General features: G+C 46.2%; 1 protein-coding gene across 2 annotated transcripts in view; it reads left to right on the forward strand.

The window, feature by feature from the left end:
• Positions 1–19009, forward strand: part of CPNE2 (copine 2) — a 68196-nt gene that overhangs the window by 42049 nt on the left and 7138 nt on the right. For both annotated transcript variants that reach the window (XM_020806108.3, XM_020806107.3), the window contains exons 5-12: positions 4311–4382; positions 7225–7308; positions 9878–9967; positions 11334–11432; positions 13578–13664; positions 14410–14469; positions 15932–16065; positions 17049–17103. In XM_020806108.3, the coding sequence (XP_020661767.2) occupies positions 4311–4382; positions 7225–7308; positions 9878–9967; positions 11334–11432; positions 13578–13664; positions 14410–14469; positions 15932–16065; positions 17049–17103 (681 nt within the window). The remainder of the gene's footprint in view (positions 1–4310; positions 4383–7224; positions 7309–9877; positions 9968–11333; positions 11433–13577; positions 13665–14409; positions 14470–15931; positions 16066–17048; positions 17104–19009) is intronic.

The raw sequence follows: 19009 nt of genomic DNA on the forward strand, positions 1-19009 counted from the left end.
GAAAACCAACTTGTAAGCCAAGAAACTAGGTTAAAAACCTTTCTCTCCGGCATGTTAGTGTTTTGCATGTACAGGCAACTTATCCTGTGCTATTATATGGAAAAATGCCCTCTACTTTTCCCCCTCCAGCTTCTTTCAAAGGCAGGTGATCCAAATCCCATTGTCTGGCATAAAGGGGATTTTTAACAAATGTTCTCACTGCATTATTTTTCTAGGTCTCCTAACCTGGGATCAGCCCACCCAAGAAGCTATTTGCCCGTTTAGTAGAGAAAACTTTGGTCAGTACGCATCGTTTCCTTTATAGGACAAGCAGTGTGTAGGAAAGGGGACATTTGCGTTGGTAAAATAGGACGTGGGGAAGGATAGAAGCGTAGCGTGCAAAAGGTTGGGAGTTTGAATCCTCGCCGTGTCTCCTTGACGGGGGCTCAAGTTGATGATCCATTGGGCCCCTTCCAGCTCTGCAATTCTAAGTTTCTAAGAAAAGTGACTTTTTAAAGCGTTCATGCAGCAAGAACAGCAGAATCCTGTGCCACTTAAGAGTCTAATAAGCTTTCGTTTGGCATAAGCTTTTGCAGAGTGTGGCCCTTTTTTGTATGCACACTCCAGAAATTGACATCAAATGAACCTCCTTGGTCTTTAAGCTCCTACGTGGCTCCTGGTTCTTCTTTCTGGGACCGACAGCAGGCAGGAAACTATTTGGGCTCCGACTCTCGGAATCTCGAGTTTGTAGTGGAATCCAAGTAACTTTTTTCCCAGCTTAGCCCAGAGGTGAGAGCCCATCATTCTAGCTAGCTTTGTCTTGCACTATGAAGGATGGGAACCCCCACGCGAACAGAGTCAGACCTGGGGGAAGCCGTGAGAAGACCAGGTTCTGTCCGATTGATTTTGAGAGTCACAACACCCTGAGTCGCACGGCTGTTTTGCTCTCTGTTTTCCAGTCTCTGGGATGTGTGTTGCACTGGGGGGGGGGGGGGGGAGCTGGCAGGAAATAGGCAGTGACTCTCTTTTCTTGGGTCATCTCCACCAGCAAATGCTGCTCTGTGACTCACTGCTTTTTTTCAAAAATTCAAATTGTTGTGGAAAGCAAACATTGGCTAAGAGGGAAAAGCTATTTTCAGCTGCTGTTCAGTATCATTTTTCCCCCCTCCGGGGGCTGCATAGGGGAATTGTGGGGAGGAGAAGGGGATGCGATTGCACACCACCGAGGACACTGAGACGAAAAGAAACTCAAAACAAAACAACCCCTCCAGGAATATCTTTGAAGACTCAAAAGAAAAGTCACTCAAAACTTGGCTCAGGCTTGGGTGGGCTCGCTCTTCAAATGCTATTATTTGGACAGAAGCTATCATGGGGTGGACTCACAGAATCGTAAAATAAGCCACCCAGAGTAGTGAAGTGCCCACTAAATGGATGGAGTACGAGTTTAAACAATCCATCAATCAAATAATGGAACTGGAAGGGGACCATGAGGCCATCAAGACCAACCCCCTGCTCAAGGCAAGAATCCAAATCAAAGCAGATCGGAGAGTCCTTTTATTTTCTCTTGCATGCCTCCAGCCTTGGAGCGCTCACCACCTCCTCCTGGAGGAATGGGCTCCATTGTCATACTGCTCTAACAGTTAAGAGGTTTTTCCTGATACTCAGCCGAAATCTGGCTTCCTGTAACTTGAGCCCATTATTATGTGTCCTGGGCTCCGGATTGATTGAGGCAGGTCCTTCTTTTCTCAGATTCAGGTGGGTTGGAAGAACGGTCCTTCTCCCCCCCACCCAATAGATCTGGAGCTGCTCAATCCAGTCTTCCATCCTTGCTATAATTTTTTTCCTGAATGTAATCTAGATTCTTTTGATTTGAATTTCCACATAAGACATCTCCTTTCTTTCTTTCTTTCTTTCTTTCTTTCTTTCTTTCTTTCTTTCTTTCTTTCTTTCTTTCTGCCTGCCTGCCTGCCTGCCTGCCTGCCTGCCTGCCTGCCTACCTACCTACCTACCTACCTACCTAATTGTGAATCTAAATAAAAATTGTGCAAAATAATTCTGTCATCTAGAGGTCCCCAACCTTGGTTAACCCAGATGTTCTTGGACTGCAACTCCCAGAAACCCCAGTCAGCACAGCTGGTGGCGAAGGCTTCTGGCAATGGCATTCCAGGAACCCTCTGGATTAACTAAGGTTGAGAACCACTTGTGTAGTAGAAAGGAAAAGGAAGGGATCAGTTCGAGTTTCCAGTAACATCACGTAGACCTGTTAAACTAGTCCAAATCACTGACCGATGGAATCGTAGTTCTAGCTTGCTCAAACAGAAACAGGGGTTGTGGTGGCATCTTAAAGACTTAAGCCACTTTATTTAGGTCTGAGCTTTCCTAGGCTTGGAAAGTAGTCCATGAAAGCTTATGCCATATTAATTTTATAATCCTCATGGTTTAACCATCGTAACGCTGCGTGTTGTTTCCCTATAGTCTTATTGACTTAACGTTCCCATACCCGTCGTATTTGCATTTCACCCGAAAGTCCTCTGACAAGCCATCAAGTGAGCAAATAGTGGGAAGAGAAAGCAGGGATGGAAAAACTTAACATGAAATGTCTCAGAAACATGCCAAGAAAAGGCACGATGCTTAAATTGAAGGCAGCATGCAAATTAAGGACTTTTGTAAGCTGAACAAAGCGTGCAAATTAAGTCGGTTTTCTCAGTAAGTTTCTTATTCTGCTTGACTGATTTTATATCTGACAACTGTGCATGAGATGCATGATTCATTTCTTACGTTTCTATCTCACCTTGCTTCCAAAGGCGGCATATGTAGTTCTTCTTTCTTCCATTTTATCTACTCCCTAGACCTGTGGAATAAGTTGCATCGAAATTCCCATTGACTTTCTTGGCTGAATATATGTTTGAAATCGGGTCTTCTGAGCATGAGAGTCTGCACTGCTGATAGCCTGTCACTTGAAAAGCAAGTTCCTTAAGCAATAAAAACATCTGTCACAGCAGGAATTTTTGGCACCTCTTCTAGTTGACGAATATCTTTAGTTTGGTCATGGGGAAGTAACTACGAGTGTTTTTTGCATGTGTAGTTCCTCAGTCACAGAGAACGTCTTGAATTGTGTTTGGGCAATGTTAGTGGGTTTTAGCTTCTAATGATGGGCTATCATAACCCACAGTTTGGCCTCCCATCTTCTAATCCATGCACTATATGGCTCCGTTTAATAAATCTTTCTGCAGGTTTATGAAGCTCTGTTGTGCACCAGGGTTGCTGTGACTTCCGGAATTTCCCAGATGAATGCCAGGGCATGTGATATTGATTCCAGCTTTTGATGGACTTTAGGGATCGTGGTTGGGGGTGATTTGCCTAGATCGCTTTGGGGGGGTTGCAAAAGAGAACACCGAGAAATCTTAGTAACAAAACCACAAAACCTTAAGACTTTTGAAAGCAGCAGGGGCATCAAAACACACACTGTATGTGTGTAAATAGTGCCTCGCTGAAAATGAAGCAGTGGCTCTTTTTATACTTCTGAATGGAATTTTCCAAAGTGCAAGCTGAGTATCCTCAACAGGAATGTAGTAATTTATAGACAACCATATATAACTATAAGGAGTGTTTCTCTGTCTTTATTTATCATAGCGCCTTTGTCTGACCTGACCCAACACCACCACTTTCCTGGATTCCTTCTTGTGCTCCACTAGGGCGTGATTCCCACACAGCTGCCATTCCCCCATTCACTCACGTCTCCCTCTGGGCCCAACCTGGACCACCTTTCCCCATGGGAGGCTGAACCATAGAACAAACGTGTTGCTCCTTCGCCTTGGAGAGGGCAGGTGACTAGAGAGCAGTGAGGAGAAGCGAGAAGAGCAGAGGAGATTGGCTGAGGCCACCTCTGACTCTTGTTGGCTGCCCTGATGCTGCTGCATCCTGGCATAGCCCCTGGGGACCCTGCCTGCTTCCCGTATCACCAACCTTGTCCATGCTTTGCTGGGTAATAGACCAGAAAATGGGAGGCCAGATGTCCTCCTCTGTTTTTCCCAGGCTTTTTGTCATGGTGGTAATGTGATTTCTCCTTTATCATCTAGACCTCAAACAGGAGTATATATTCTCTTCCTTTCACATGCTTTTGCAGGTGGTACATAGATAGACCAACATATTGGAAAGATAAGTATGTTCTCAGATATATCGACATACTGCAAAGGATATGGTTTGGAAACCCTATTTGGCCTTATTTTCATTGCTACTGCAGCAACCTTGGCATGTTTTAGACCACAAACAGACATCATTTCTGTTGAGGCTTCCTAAGAAAGACTGACATTTCCCCTTGTTTTTTCCAGATAGCAGCTCAAGAGCTTTCAGACAACCGGGTCATCACGCTGAGCATGGCTGGGAGGAAACTGGATAAGAAGGTCTGTGTTCGAGTTCTGTTTTCCCTTTCCCTGGTCTTCTTCTTATTATGTGCCATAAGGTAGCTTCTGGCTCTCGGTGAGCCTAGCAGTGAACAATCTCCAAAATGTCCCACCATCGATAGCCCTGTGCAGCTCTTGTAAATTCAACCCAGTGGTTTCCTTTAGGGCATTGATCCATCCCATGTTTGGGCTTCCTCTTTTCCCGCTGCCTTCCGCCTTTCCAGAATGACATTTCAAACAAATTCATTTTCCTTCCTGTCAACCTTCTTCGCTGTCCTACCAGTTGAAATGGTACCAGAAAGGGGTGGTGTACTCCTTTTTTCGGGCTGCAACCTCAATGATTATTTAAGAGTATTCATTCATAGTGGTCTCATCCTAAAGCAACACACAAAACATGCATTTATAAAATTGTGCCCGGCCAATGCGGTCAAGTGGGGGGTGCCACCCCCACCTTAAGGCTCAGGCGGCACTCACCTAGACCGCCCCTGCCTCCCTCTTTAGCTGATGCCGGGGGTGGGATGGGAACCCTAATGTGGGTGAGAGGAAAAGAGGGAGAAAGAAAATAGAAAATGGACAAGGCTTTAGGACAAGACGCAGAGGAAAGCAGCCATGGGGGGGGGGACAGTTATAATTTGGGAACAACGCGTGTTTTCCCACTCCTTAGCCCTGTGGGGGAGCAAATAAGTGGCTTGAGAGGTGGTGGAAATAAGACAGTGTCTGAATGAACGAATGCTTTATTTCTCTGGGTTCATGCGCTAAACCTGACCGGCCTATAGTTTGCCTGCACAAATATGTGCGTGTGTGAATGCCCACTCCGCCACCTCCAGTTCCGACTCTCGTTCCTGGTTCCCCCTCCTTTGGTGGCGGCGATGTCCACCCTGTCAAACGCGGAAGGGTACAGGGTGGCACTGACTTCAAAACACTGAGGAAAAGCCAGTGTAAACTCTGTGTTCGTCTGCAAACAAATCAAGAGCAATAAGGACTACCTTTGAATCCTGTCTTAAACACGGAGAGCCAGAAGAAGCAGTTAAGGCTTGGCTGCCTGCAGGACGGGAGCCACCCTGCCTTCCCTTTGGGAGGAAGTGCCATGACTGAGCCATTGCTAGAAAAGAAAACGCATGCACTATGCATGCACCCATCTAGTATTTTGGGGCACCACCCCTTGCCTGCCGGTGATGGCGTCCTGAAAGTCGTAGTCTGAGAAAAAGTGACTTTTTTTCCCTGTCACTTTTCCCATCTTTGATTTGTACGTATGCAGTACCTAATCAAACGATGCAGTACCCTTTATGTCTCCTACGAAATTAAGAGCTCCTGATTCATGTTGTTGCCCTAAAATCCGCCCGCTCTCCCATAAGCCAGCTTCCCTTTGGATTTTCAGCTTCAAAGAACTGGCTGTTAAAAAGTACCTTATTCACCAAGGAAACTCAGATTCGACACAGAAGAAACAACAAGCCGTGGTGAGCGGGGCCGGGAGGGCGGGAGGGAAGGCAGGCTCTTAACGTGCAAAAATATTTTAATTCAGAATATTAATATACGGTTCCCTGTTGCCCTTGGGGGGGGGGTTGTCTGTCTGTCTCTCCGATTCGGTCTCTTTCCAGCCAGAAATCCACGAGGCTTGTTCAAATTGTTCAATTGTTGGTCGCTCCCACAAGATCTGTGGCAATGGCGAGCTAATTTGACGGAAAGATTTCAAATCAATCGTTGGTTCGTTCATGCAGAAATGCACCACATGGTGTAGTTTGGGGGTAGATTTTGGGTGGATCTCTGAGCAAGCCCCCGGCTCTTTTATGGACGCTTCGGACAACCTGCCCTTTTCTGAGAAGCTCCGTCTTTGTTCATGCAAAGGGGGGGGGGAACTTGAGTCATGGGATTTGAGGTCAAGTTGGACTTAAACTACACTGGCAACTCAACGCAGATTCAACTTGGTTGCTTCCCATCCCCCACCCCCACCCCCAAATGACTGCCGGGGGTGGATGGGAACTCGGACATGACCCGCGACTTGGAAGTAGATCTGGGAACTTCGTCTTCGTATCCTGGGGGATTTCAAATACGAAATTTGGAACCAGAGAGGCCATTCCCGCCCCCCGCAGAACCGGTCCGGTCTACTCTCTTGGGTCCTCGTTGTCCGCTTGCCCAACGCGGCATGGCACCCATCAGGGACATAGCCAGTGCCGACGCCTCCCCGTCCTGTTTCCACCGCCGACCGTTGCACAGTGGAGCAGGGAGACGCCTCTTGCCACCTCTTGGCCGGAGGAGTCATCAGTGGGGAGAGGCGGGTCAGGGCAGACGCGGCAGCATCCACGATGGGCGCCACGTTGTCGCTGTTGGATGTGTACGGTGAGGAGTGGACTGGAGGGGGTTTGGGGGCAGGAATGAGTGCATGAGATGCTGAGCTTCGTATTCGTATCCCAAGGGATACGTCTGCTCGGAACCCACCCACACCTCCCCTTTTTTTCTGGGGTGAAAAGCTTACTTTTAATAGGGCCTCCACCAAAGACTCAGGAGTCAGACTCAAAGACTCGCCAGCGTCCAAGGGTACCAGCTTCACAGCGAGAGTATTCATATGAGTCTGGGGAAAAAGAAGCGAGGCCTGAATTCCTACCACTCAACTCTTACTCATGTTTGACCAGATTTTATAGACCTTCACTTCTTCTTCATTGGAGTCCCAGCCAAGAGGGAGCACATCCAGCGTCATTATTTGCCTCTGATTTCCACTTACAGGGCGATGCTGTTTCTTCTCCTAATGATCCATTGTGTGGCTGTGTGAGACCACTAAGGATACATCATATTATAACCAATGCTTGCATCTCTCTCTTTTCTTTCTTTCCTCTCTGCTTTGCAGGACCTGTTTGGAAAATCAGATCCGTTTTTGGAGTTTTACAAACCAGGGGATGATGGAAAGTGGATGCTGGTCCATAGGACAGAGGTAAGCAGAGTGCTTGGTGAGCGTCGGTTATTCCTTCATGCAAATGATGTTTTATTAAATGTTTGTGGCAAGAAAACCCACTTATACTTCTCTTTGATTTTAAATAACCTAAGTTTTCCTACTTCCATTTTAAATTGCAAATGGGTGGTTTCTGTTTGTTAAAAAGAGGCTGGGTGATGGTAAATGAGGGAGAGGAAGGGTGTGTGTGTGTGTTTGAAAAATCAGAAAGTGGACAGGGGGATGGTGCTGAAACTTTTGGGAACCCACCATTCTCTCATGCTCAGGCCAGTCTGCCTGAGGAGAAAGGTCTTGGCCTGCTTGCGGAAGGACAGCAAAGAGGGGGCCAAGACTGGCCCCCAGTAGGAGGGAGTTCCAGAGTCTCTGGGAGCAGCCACAGAGAAGGCCCTCTCCCATGTTTCCCCACCAAACATGGCTGTGAGGGGGGGGACTAAGAGGAAGGCTTCTCCTGGGGCTCTCAACACCGGAGTTAGGCTCATAATGGGAGACACAGCCTTTGGATAGCGGTTCCATTCAGCTTTGCACACTGGGCTGCTGAGGTCCCCTGTCTTACATCTGAATCTGTCACCCATCTAGTAGTTTTCCCCCTGAAAAACTTGAAAAACGGTAAAGCCTGAAAAGATTGGGATGGCCAAGCAGCTTTATGGAAATTGGAGGAGATGCCTGCCACCAGGATGTGGCCCACGGATGAGGGGTCTGAGTATTAAGCTGTGCACAACTGTTGTCACTCTGAGCTGTGCCTTAAGATCCAGTGCCTTGGTTGTTCATGAGTGTACACCCAAGGTGGGCTTGAAATGCCGGCTGGTTCATGGCTTGGAAGGCCCTCGTCCTTCATCCTGTGACACCACAAAGGAGAATCACCCCCGCCTTCTTCATATAGGTTGGTGTGAGTGCTGGCACATCCGGAAAGTGTGAAATTTTCAATGCAGGCTTGAAAGTGTGTGTCCTCCAGACACCCACAGATGGTTCCAGCGTCTGGCGGTTCTTGACAGTCTCATTGTTACACAGTTCCTACAATTTGTGTGTGTGTGTGTGTGTGTGTTTCTCCTTGATCTGTCCAACCCCATGTAGGAAGTGTTTCTAGTCATTTTAATAAACACTCCACGCTCTGACTCTAGGCTTATGGGAACAATGTTGTGCGTGTTTTCCTAAAAGAGGCTGGAAATGCACCATATTGGAGGATGACAGCCGGAATTTTACAGCTAGCGCTGACACCAGCCATGATGGCTGGAGCACTTGTTTTAAAAAAGGAAGTTTTCTGCACTTTTTTTTTTAAAAAAAATCTGCCTATCACAGAGTTGCAAAAGGGACTGGGGGAAAAAAATAGGAAAAATGAAAGCAAATTCATGTTCCACTTTGAGGACTAATGAACAGGTTTATTTCGGTGCAAATTCTTGTGAACTGCAATCCACTTCCTCAGATAAAGCATTGCAATCAGCTCTTGGAATTATTATTTTTTTAAAGAAGATTTATTTATCCATTCAAAAATATTTCTTTCAAAAGAAAACTGTCCCTGAGGGATTGATGTTCGTTACTGTTGCCTGTTGCTTTGTTCTAGAACAATTAGGGGAGCAACTACAGTATAAGAAAAGTACATGCAGTTCTATCCCCAGTTGGTAGATCATCATCTTTGGAAGGCTTTCTTGTGTGGTTTTCAGTTTTCATGGGAGAGATGATGAGCTTATATTTCGCAAGGCTGTCTTGACTTGGCGTAGAAGGTAAAACTTAAATCCATATTAGAAAGTAGTATGCTTTTCTTAAGTGTTGGTTTTAGTCGGATGCCTGTCCGATTTCTGCTCAGAGGAGAAGGATTCTGATTTTTACCTCAAGGGTCCCACAAGGATGAAGGACGCTGAGAGTTGTGCTTACTGCCTCATGAGGGCAGGGGGGAATTCTTGCCCCATCTTGCACCCTGTTTTTGACCGGGGTGGCTTTTTTCCAAGACAGGAGTTGGAATGAGTCTATTTTTCTCTGAAACTGGAGGTCCCAGGAAACCATTTCCAGTTTTGAACCAAGACGTCCCCCAGGCTTAACACAGGGAAGAGGTTGTCTGAAAGCACAGGAAATTGTCCCTAAAATGAGTGAAGGGGGCTTTTTTGGTGGTATTTTGGTGAGAACCAGTGGAGTGGATGATGGGATGTTGAGGGGACCTCGAGGGTCACATTATCCGACTCACTTCCTGCCCTTTCCCCATATCCCATCGTCCCCAGCACCTTTCTCCTCAGCTTGCCTTGCTTCCAGTGACCAAGAGAGAGTGGGAGAAAAGTGTTTGAGGTGAAAAGATTCAAGGGGGTTTGTCTAAGAGAGATTCAAGGTCCGTTGACTTTGGTGTCCATTCGGATGCAAAAAAAAAGGCAAAATACCGCTCACGTGGTCCCTCTCTCACATGCCTACGTGTCCTCCTTCGTATGTGGGCAGAGGGGCCAAGCGACTGGAAAGCATGGCTACCCGTGTTATGCCTCGTTTGGTCTCTGGCGCGTGGGCTGGTTGTTGAAAGGAATGCCTTCAAGGCTTCTCCCTCTCTTGCTTTCTCTGTCTCTTGAAACCGCAGGTGATCAAATACACCCTGGACCCTGTGTGGAAGCCGTTCACGGTGCCTTTAATATCTCTTTGCGATGGGGACGTTGAAAAGCAGGTCAAGGTAGGCATAGCCACGGCTTTCCCCCTGTTGGGTTCCCTTGTCCTCCGGGGATTTTAAAAAGGAGAGAGAATGAGAGGAGAAAGAGATTTGAACTAGCACATCTAATCTTGAGAGCTATTCCATGGCATTTTTCTTCCGTTGCCTGGAAGCCGCGACACATGTGATCAAACATCCTTCCAAACTCTCTCCCCCTCTCTCAGTATGATGCCAGAAAAAACCCATAGTCTCCGATTTAAAGTGGTTTAAGTGGATCTACCGAAGAAGTCAATCACGAACTACTTTGGGGGGGGGCAAATATTTCATCAGAACATTTTCTGAGAATGGGTATCTGTGCAAAGATTATGACGAATGCCTGTTAAACTGCTCATCCTCTTTGATTTTTGTCAATCTCAATGCGAGGCTTTCGAAAACCCTCTGAAATTCCTTGGCCCCAGCCAAAACGGAGGCAAACAGCTGTGTTTTCTTCTCCATTAAACTGGCCAACGTTTGCACAAAATGTGTGCCAAATTAGTGCCTTTCGCCCTTGGGAAGAAACCACCCCCCCCTCGCCAAGCACAAAAGAGCTGATTGATTGTAAAAAAAAGAAGCAAAAAACCCATCCGCGATTTGTTCCCTTTCCACCCGTCTAATAAGCGCTAGTCCCCGTTTTTCTTACGTTTTGTGAAGTTCGTTAATCTAAGGGCAGAATTAAGAGCTGCAGAGAATCTCACAGCATCCTCATAGGTAGGGAGGACAATGCTGCAACATGAGGACAAACCATCATTTATATTCCTAGTTTATAAAGGTGAACGTAAAATAAGAATTGCTGGCTGGAAAGCTCAGAGAATTAGGCCTTTGAGTTGGGAGTTCGATTCCCCCCACTGTACCTCCTGTGAGTAAAACCACCCTGGGCCTTTTTGGGGGGGGGCAGTCATTTCAAGGCTGTGGAACTCCCTTCCACTTGATGCCAAATTGCCCCCCCCCTCCCTCCTGACTTCTACCTGCTGCCAACTTCTCTCCAGGCACCTTTTCCACCACTAAACAGGTTACAGGAAAGAGATGTTTACAGGAGATGCTGGACTTCTTTAAAAATAATTTTTAAAAAATCATATGCATGTTTTTTGCTTTTCCTTTTCAACCTTTTAAGTGCTTCAATATAGGTTTTAATACTTTGGGTTTAATTAAATTTTTGATATTGCCATGTAAGAACCTGCCTCCCTGTCAGCTCCCTTGAGCCTCTGAACTAGTATAAACATAAGATATAAATTGTGGGGACGCGGGGGGGGGGGGGGGAGAAAAAAAATAGGAACTCTCCCGAGGGTGGAATAAGAGAAACGGTGTAGTTCAGAAGACTGACTGATTGTGCATCTCTTCCAATTTCTATCAGATTGTCTGCTACGATTACGATAATGATGGGGGCCACGACTTCATTGGGGAATTCCAAACCTCAGCCGCCAAAATGTGTGAGTCTCGAGACGGCTTGGCGGTAAGCGCTGTTGAGCATCCTTGGGTCTGAAGAGGAAGGGGGTTGCAGAGCTGTAACGGGTGCATTGGGGGGGGGGGGCTTTGACCTCGTATGCCGCATGGAGAAGGTGCCAGATTTCGCCACTGGAAAGGCACAAACCAATCCTTGGGTGTTTCCTGCCAGAAGGGTACAAAACCCATCGACAGGGAATCTCTAGGCGCCAAAACGGCTAGTTAAGACTCTCTGAAAGACACCCAGATACCCCCCCCCCATGTGCCCTGCACTAAAATGTATTAAAAGGGCTCTTTGGCCCATTTGGAGCAGGAGAGAGAGAGAGAGAGAGAGATGCAATTTGGGCCTTAAAAAAAACATTTGAGAAGCTGAGGTGGGCTTAGAGGATTTCCAACTCTCCTGATCGATTCCATGGATTTGCCCATCCCTGCCCTAAGGAGGGAGCAACAGGATGTCCCTGATCACGTCCTTGGCCCAGGAAGTAGCGCTTAGTGCTAATTTGAGGCCCTTCAAAATTGTGGTGGTGGTGGGAGCTTGATAAGGCTGAGGTCTCACGGATTGCCTGTGTAGTGACACGAGACACGATGTGATTGATGAAGAGGCGGGAAGAGGGGAATGACCAGATTCAGGCACCCATCTCTTACGTGTTTTTCATCATCATTGTCTTAGAACTTCAGAGCCAGGAAGGGACTCTCTGGATCATCCAAGTCCAGCCCCATGGGGGAATTGAACTCCCAACCTCTGGCTCCATGGCCGGAAGGATAAACCGCTTTGCATAACAAAATTTGACAGGAGCCTGATGGGACGTGGGAGGCTGTTGCTGGAGAAGAGGGCTGGGGGTCCCAGCTTGGCCGGTCCAGAGAGGGCCTCAGGGTCTCGCTCCTTTTGCGCAGGTGGCCAGGTGGGCTCGCTGGCGATGGAGGCTGTTCCAGAAAGAGAATGCCAGTCACAGCCTTTGGCCCCAGCCAGTCTCAGGGCAGGAAGAACTGGAAGCTGGTTCTGGTTTTGTAAACGAGGAACATGGAGAGGGCATGTCTTACTTTAAAAAAACAATGTGGTCCCTTTTCCCTTTAGATTGCCGTCACAGCACACTTTATGGGACCAGCAGCTGCTGTGTGTGGTCCCTCTTCTCCTTCTGATGAATCATAGTTCATTACCATTACTTAGAAAAGTTACTTTTCAGATTAGATCATCCAGGACCCACCCTGGAGGTTTTCTGTTTACGAGTTAGGTCTTTAAGAAAATGCTAATGTGCCTTTAACAAGGACTTTTGCTGCCATGTGGCCACCCTTCCCTGCTTTATCCCTGTCCTCTTGTTATTTTCATTTAGGCCAGAGACTTGATTGTTATCAAATGTTTCCACTGACCCTCGTTATCCAGGGTGACTTGGGCTGCCAAGTGAAAATGGGAATTAGTCCAATTAAGGCTCTCGTCTAATCTTGTTTTTTTGAAGTCTGTTTCTTGAGAAACAGTGCTTAGTGATCTGCTTTGGTGGCTGACGTGATGGACTCTGGAGGTTTGATCGGGGCTCTTCATGGCTTGCTCTGTTTTCATCAATAAAAATAATTGCATGCCGTTTGAAAAACCTGGAGTGGGTTAAAGTGCCCCCCTGACACTGGAGTCACCCATCTCCACATAGCTTGAATGAAATGAACAGCATGGATTGATCTGTGAACTGTTCAAAGTTTTTACAACCACCATTCATAATGGTTATGTGCCGAATTCAAAGCTCTTTGGAGCTACAAATACAATGGTTCTCTTTTCTCTAACAAATGGATGCTTTTTGAGTTGTTCCTCCCATCCCTGATGTTCTCTTGCTGGCAAGGGAAGAGTCTTTGAGAGAGACGATCAGGGTTTTTCTACATAAAAGCCGTGAAAATAAAATGTGTGCACGCCTCTGTTTATCTAAGGAGTAATCAACATCTGTCTGTCTGTCTCCACCCCAACCAAGCCCAGCTGTGTTTATCTTCTGTTTCCATTATTCTTTTCTATCCGGTATTCAGAGTTTTTAAATGTAGTTACCTGCAACAGCTCCATTAGGCACAGAAGATGGAAAAGGGAATGCTTCCGTGTTTTCCTGCCACTCCCAGTTCTGTTGTCTGGATCAAGGTGGGGGGAAAATCAATGATTTTTTTAAAAATTCCTTTAAAACAGGTAGAGTTTGAATGCATAAACCCCAAAAAGCAGAAGAAGAAACGGAATTACAAGAACTCTGGCATTATCATTGTGAAGTCCTGCAAAGTGAGTGTCTTACATACTAATAAAGTTCAATACTTCCTGGCCCTCTTCACTCCTCATCTTTTTTGCAAAAACATAAACTTCCTTTTTCTTTCATTTTTTTGGGTGGGGTAGGGTGGGCGAGTGCGATATCAAATGCTCCCTCCTCCTTTTTCTTGAGGAGGCTCAAACTCACACCTCAGGACAGAGTGACCAGAATTGGCCTCACTTGTCAAAAGAGAACTTGATTTTTTTTTTAAAAAGTAAAAGCCCAGTTTTAATACAAACATTGTTAAACCCACCGGCTGGAATCCTGTGGCCTTAAGCCTGGCCTTAAGTGCAGTGGAGTTAATTGCAGTGGCAAAACTCAGCACCAGTTGCATTCCTTATGGTGCATCAATTGCTGATGCCATTATGGGTCATTACTGTAGTTTTGAAAAGTAACTCTTTTGTGCCTTAGTTACAAAAAGTAACTTGTGACAAGTAACTGCTTTACCTTTAAATCAATACTTCCCATCTAATCCATAAGGCTAAATCAAAACGTTGGTCCAGGTCTTCTTGTTTCATTAGCTGTGACATATGATAGACAACAGAAGATTTGGTTTATCAAGGAGGCAGAAAACTAAAAGTAGCTTCTAACGTCGAGTGTTGGGTTCTGCCACTTGCCCAGATTCTGGAATTCATGTAGAATCGGTCTTGTGTTAGAAAGTAATTGTTTCCTCTCTTTTGCCTCCCTTCCTCCCCCCAACCCTTTACATTTCTTTTTAAGATCACCAGAGATTTCTCCTTCCTTGATTATATCCTCGGAGGTTGCCAGTTAATGTTTACGGTAAGCATTTTAAAAAAAAGCAAAACTGCACTAAATACAAACATGCCGTCCCCATGGTCTCAGCCTTATTGAACAGCATCAAGATGCTTGCTTAGGTCAACCCGGCAGAAATAAGCTCCCTTTACCCACTCAACCCGGGAAACGTGGTCCAGGGGTCTGTCTTGGTGAATATTTTGTGGTGGGAGGAGACCTGAGACAAAATACAGCACCCCAGTTCACTGGCCATGTGCCGGGCAGGTGGCTGAAGCTGTACGCAAGGTGTTGAGGGAGCAAGGGGTCATGGGTGGAGGTGGGGACGTCCCCTGAATCGCCCCCATGCCCCTGGCGTCTTTGAAGATCATTGCAGATTTACCTGAGTATCTATGTACCCTATTTAGACGTCCATGCATCATGTGTGAAGTCTAATATGTTGCCAGCGATGGGGATGTTTCTCAGATGGATTCCTACGAAAGCAGATGAGTGCCTGTCCAGGTGCCTCTGATATTTGATGGGTGCCTTGCCCATTGGCATGACACTGTATTCATTTCAGTAAGATTAAATTGAGGAATTGCAGTTACATTTTAAGTCGTCTTCTTGTTGTTACGTGCTCTCAAGCCACCTCTGACTCATGGCGGCCCCTAGGAATGAGCCATCTCCAACAGGCATGGTCCTCAACAGCTCTGCTCAGATCTTGTAAACCCAAGCCTGTGGCTTCCTTTAGGGGAGTCGATCCGTCTCACGTTGGGTCTTCCTCTTTCCCTGCTTGCCTTCCACCTTTCCCAGCAGGTTTGTCTTTTCTAAAGAATCCTTTGTTCTCATGATGTACCCAAAGTATGAAAGTACGGTGATAAAAAAATACAGGAGTGTAGATGTTCTTGGCCTTGACCTCTAGTGACACATCCTTACACTTGAAGATCTTTTCTAACTCCCTCATTGCTGCATTTCCTAGTCTACCATCAGGTTAAAACTTGGGTGTCTGTGTCTTAGATGCCATAAGAGAGGTTATTTTTCATTTATGCTGGTGTATCTGTGGGTTTCATGTTTCAGAACCTTTAGACCCAGTTGCCCTGCAACCCCCCTTCCACCATCATCCACTCACTTGTTGTTTTTTAAGCAGTCTATTGCGCAGGATTTCTGTGGCAGAGAACACAAATGGAGTACTTCTAAATATTTTCGTTTCTTGTTTGGGTCTAAAGTAGCAGGGGAGAGGAAAGGAGGAAGAGTCGCCATAGAAACAGGAATGAGTATCGCATGCTTTAGATGCAACTGGATGATTGCCTCAATCAGACAAGCAGGAGATGGTAAATCTGTCAGCCAAATCATGAAGTACTAAGAGTTGGAGTTGTCTATCCAAGTCAACTCAACTTGGGGGACCTGGAGAAAATTGAGGCTTTTTTCTTCTTCTTCTTCTTCAAAAAACAGCCCTACCTCTCTGGTGTGGGAGAAAATGTCCAGTCAGGAGAGCTTTCCTCTTTCTTTGCAGGTCGGGATTGACTTCACAGCATCCAACGGGAATCCTCGGGACCCCACGTCCTTGCACTACATCAACCCCATGGGAACCAACGAGTACCTTTCAGCTCTCTGGGCGGTGGGGCAAATCATTCAAGACTATGACACGTGAGTGCGGCTTCTCTGACGGGGAACCAGACCCTTCCCCGAGTGCTGGACGAAAAGCTCATTAATCATCCCCTTGAAGAAGATGGGATCCGTAAGGCCAGTGGTCTCCAACCTTGGGCCTCCAGATGTTCTTGGACTACAGCTCCCAGAAGCCTTCGCCATCACCTCTGCTGACCAGGATTTCTGGGAGTTGAAGTCCAAGAACACCTGGAGGCCCAAGGTTGGGGACCACTGCGTAAGGCAACTAAGACGAGGCAGCTTCAGTGGGGCTGCCTCCCTTAGGATCTTTTCCAAATGTCTGGCTGGCCACTCTTTAAGAAATTTGACTGGAATGCCTTTTAATTTGAAATGGCAGGCTTCTGCTTAATCTTCTCCTGGTATTCTTCCAACTTCCTCCACCAGATCAGGGGAAATGGTCAATGTAGAGCATAATGCTGTTTACGGAACAGTGCTTCCTTATTTACTTATAATTATGTCATCGTCGTCGTCTTTACTTTATCTTAGAACAATTGCAATTTACTTTATCTTGGAATAATTACTTTATCTTAGTACACTGTTGTCTTTTAATGATGTAAGCCACCCTGGATCCTTTTTAAGGACACACACACACAAGCTAGCAATAAACATGGATATGTATATTCTGTGTGGAATTTGAGTTGACAACTCAACTTTCAGAGATTCTTTTTAATTTTGTAAAAAAAAAAAGTTTTAAAAATCTCACAAGAGTGGAAAAGTAACTGGAGAGTTACAATTCCTTCCTGATCAGGTCTCAGAGGAGATGTGGGGGGGGGGTAGCATATTCTCCTGAACCTTCTCTGATGATAAACAGAAGCCTATCTATTGAAACTTTATTTGACTGTGATTCCATAGTTTGTCTCTCAGGCTGCATTATTGGGAAAAGGGAAGTAAAATTCTGGCTAAGTGCATATTTGATTCCTTGTTCATCTTCTTCTTTTTTCTTACTCCCACCTGTTCTTTTGTAGAGATAAAATGTTTCCTGCCTTGGGTTTTGGAGCCCAGCTGCCTCCAGACTGGAAGGTAAACACCACCTCATTGCTCTGTATTCTCTCCCACTTTCAACAGGCTCGTCCTGTTATGAAGTCAAACTTTTGGGTGCTCTTCCTTGATTTCCACTCATGTCCGTTGCCTTGCAGGCATTATGTGCCTCCTGGGAAAAAATACTGCAGTTTGAGTACCAGGAAGAAGGACTGAAAAGTAAGGAGGTGTCTTGGTATAAGGAACTGCTGGATAGCTCAATGCTTGATTTCCCCCACTGGGCCTCCTTGACAAGGACTGGACTCAGCGCTCTATAGATCAGTGGTCTCCAACCTTGGGCCTCCAGATGTTGTTGGACTTCAACTCCCAGAAATTCTGGCCAACAGAGTTTGATGGTGAAAGCTTCTGGGAGTTGTAGTCCAAAAACATCTGGAGGCCCAAGGTTGGGGACCACTGCTCTATAGGGTCCCTTCCAGCTCTGCAGTTCTAACCTGATGAGATGATGATAAGATGATGGGGTGAAAAGGAGTACAGACTGATGGCCCTGATATCAGTGGATCTGGTCTGAGTTTTAGTCTGTCCTGTAAAGCAGTGGTCCCCAACCTTGGGCCTCCAGATGTTCTTGGACTTCAACTCCCAGAAATCCTGGTCAGCAGAGGTGGTGGTGAAGGCTTCTGGGAATTGTAGTCCAAGAACATCTGGAGGCCCAAGGTTGGGGACCATTGCTGTGAAGGAGGTCTCTGAAGTACTGATCCTATTTTGGGGAGGGGTTTCAGTACCATGGACAGCTCATGTAAACACGTGCATACCAAATACTCCATGCTAAGTCCAGGACCTTACAGAGGATCAGTGGCCAAGGTTTGTTGGGTGAAAGCCCAGGCATTTTCTGAGCAGCAAGGGGCCACAACATCATCAACCTTCCTTTCCCCCTCTTGAGTACAGGTGCCGTCCTAGGAAAGAAAAGAGTTTTCTCATGGACACTGTAGCATGGCAAGCTGTCATCATATAGAGCATTTATTTATTTATTGTTTACTCTACACCAGCCAGAGATGGTTAGTTTTGGACCTGGCACAGGTTGGGCATGAGTCATCTCCTGAATACAAGCAGGCAGCATTACATCTGCCTGTCATACTCCTCCTTTGCCAGGCGCTCTGTAAACATCGTTCCCTTCTAGAAGGTGGCCAATTTCTTGTTCCAAGGAGTGGAAAAAATCAGATGCTGACATTTGAGTGAAATTTAAAAATAAAATCAGGAAGGAAACCTGTGTGAGGTTTCTGCCTGTTTGCTTCTGAACACTGAAGATCAGAAATGTTTTTCTTTTGAACCAAGTGAATTAAAAAGGTGAACGGAGGCCAGGGGTTTCTTTTCAGACTGAGAGAGGTGGATGGCGGCTCGAGGACTACATAATCTTCAACATTCACAATGATTGATTAGTTAATCATTCATCATTTGCTGCCTTGTTATCTGGTGAGGCTGAAAGCCTGCCAAAATGCCAGAACTTTGGACATTCCATGGGGACAACGGCTGTGTTGAAGACAGAAAACTGGTAGAAAGCAAGGAGGCTAAGGTGGGGCAGTGTCTAAACAAGGACGCATTGCGGATGAAGTATTGCAGATATGTTTCAACAGCTTGGTTTTAGAAAAGGAGTTAACCTCGTTAAAGCACTCTTTGGGTGGTTTGCAAGTTTTTTTAATTATGCAGGCTACACATTGCTTCCCCCCCCCCCCCCCACGGCGAGCTGGGTACTCATTTTACTGAGTTTGGAAGGCTGGAAGGCTGAGTGAACCTTGAGCTGTCTGGGATTGAACCCGGGTCGTGAGCAGAGTTTTGGCTGCAGTGCTGCAGTTGAACGCTATGTCATGAGGCTATGTATAAACATTTGGCAGTGTGTGAACTGATCCAAACCTTAGGATTTGGCATCAGTACAGCATTTTTAATGTTGTAGTTC

This window comes from Pogona vitticeps, chromosome 10 (genome assembly GCF_051106095.1).
Source record: "Pogona vitticeps strain Pit_001003342236 chromosome 10, PviZW2.1, whole genome shotgun sequence".
In the NCBI taxonomy this organism is placed as follows: Eukaryota; Metazoa; Chordata; class Lepidosauria; order Squamata; family Agamidae; genus Pogona; species Pogona vitticeps.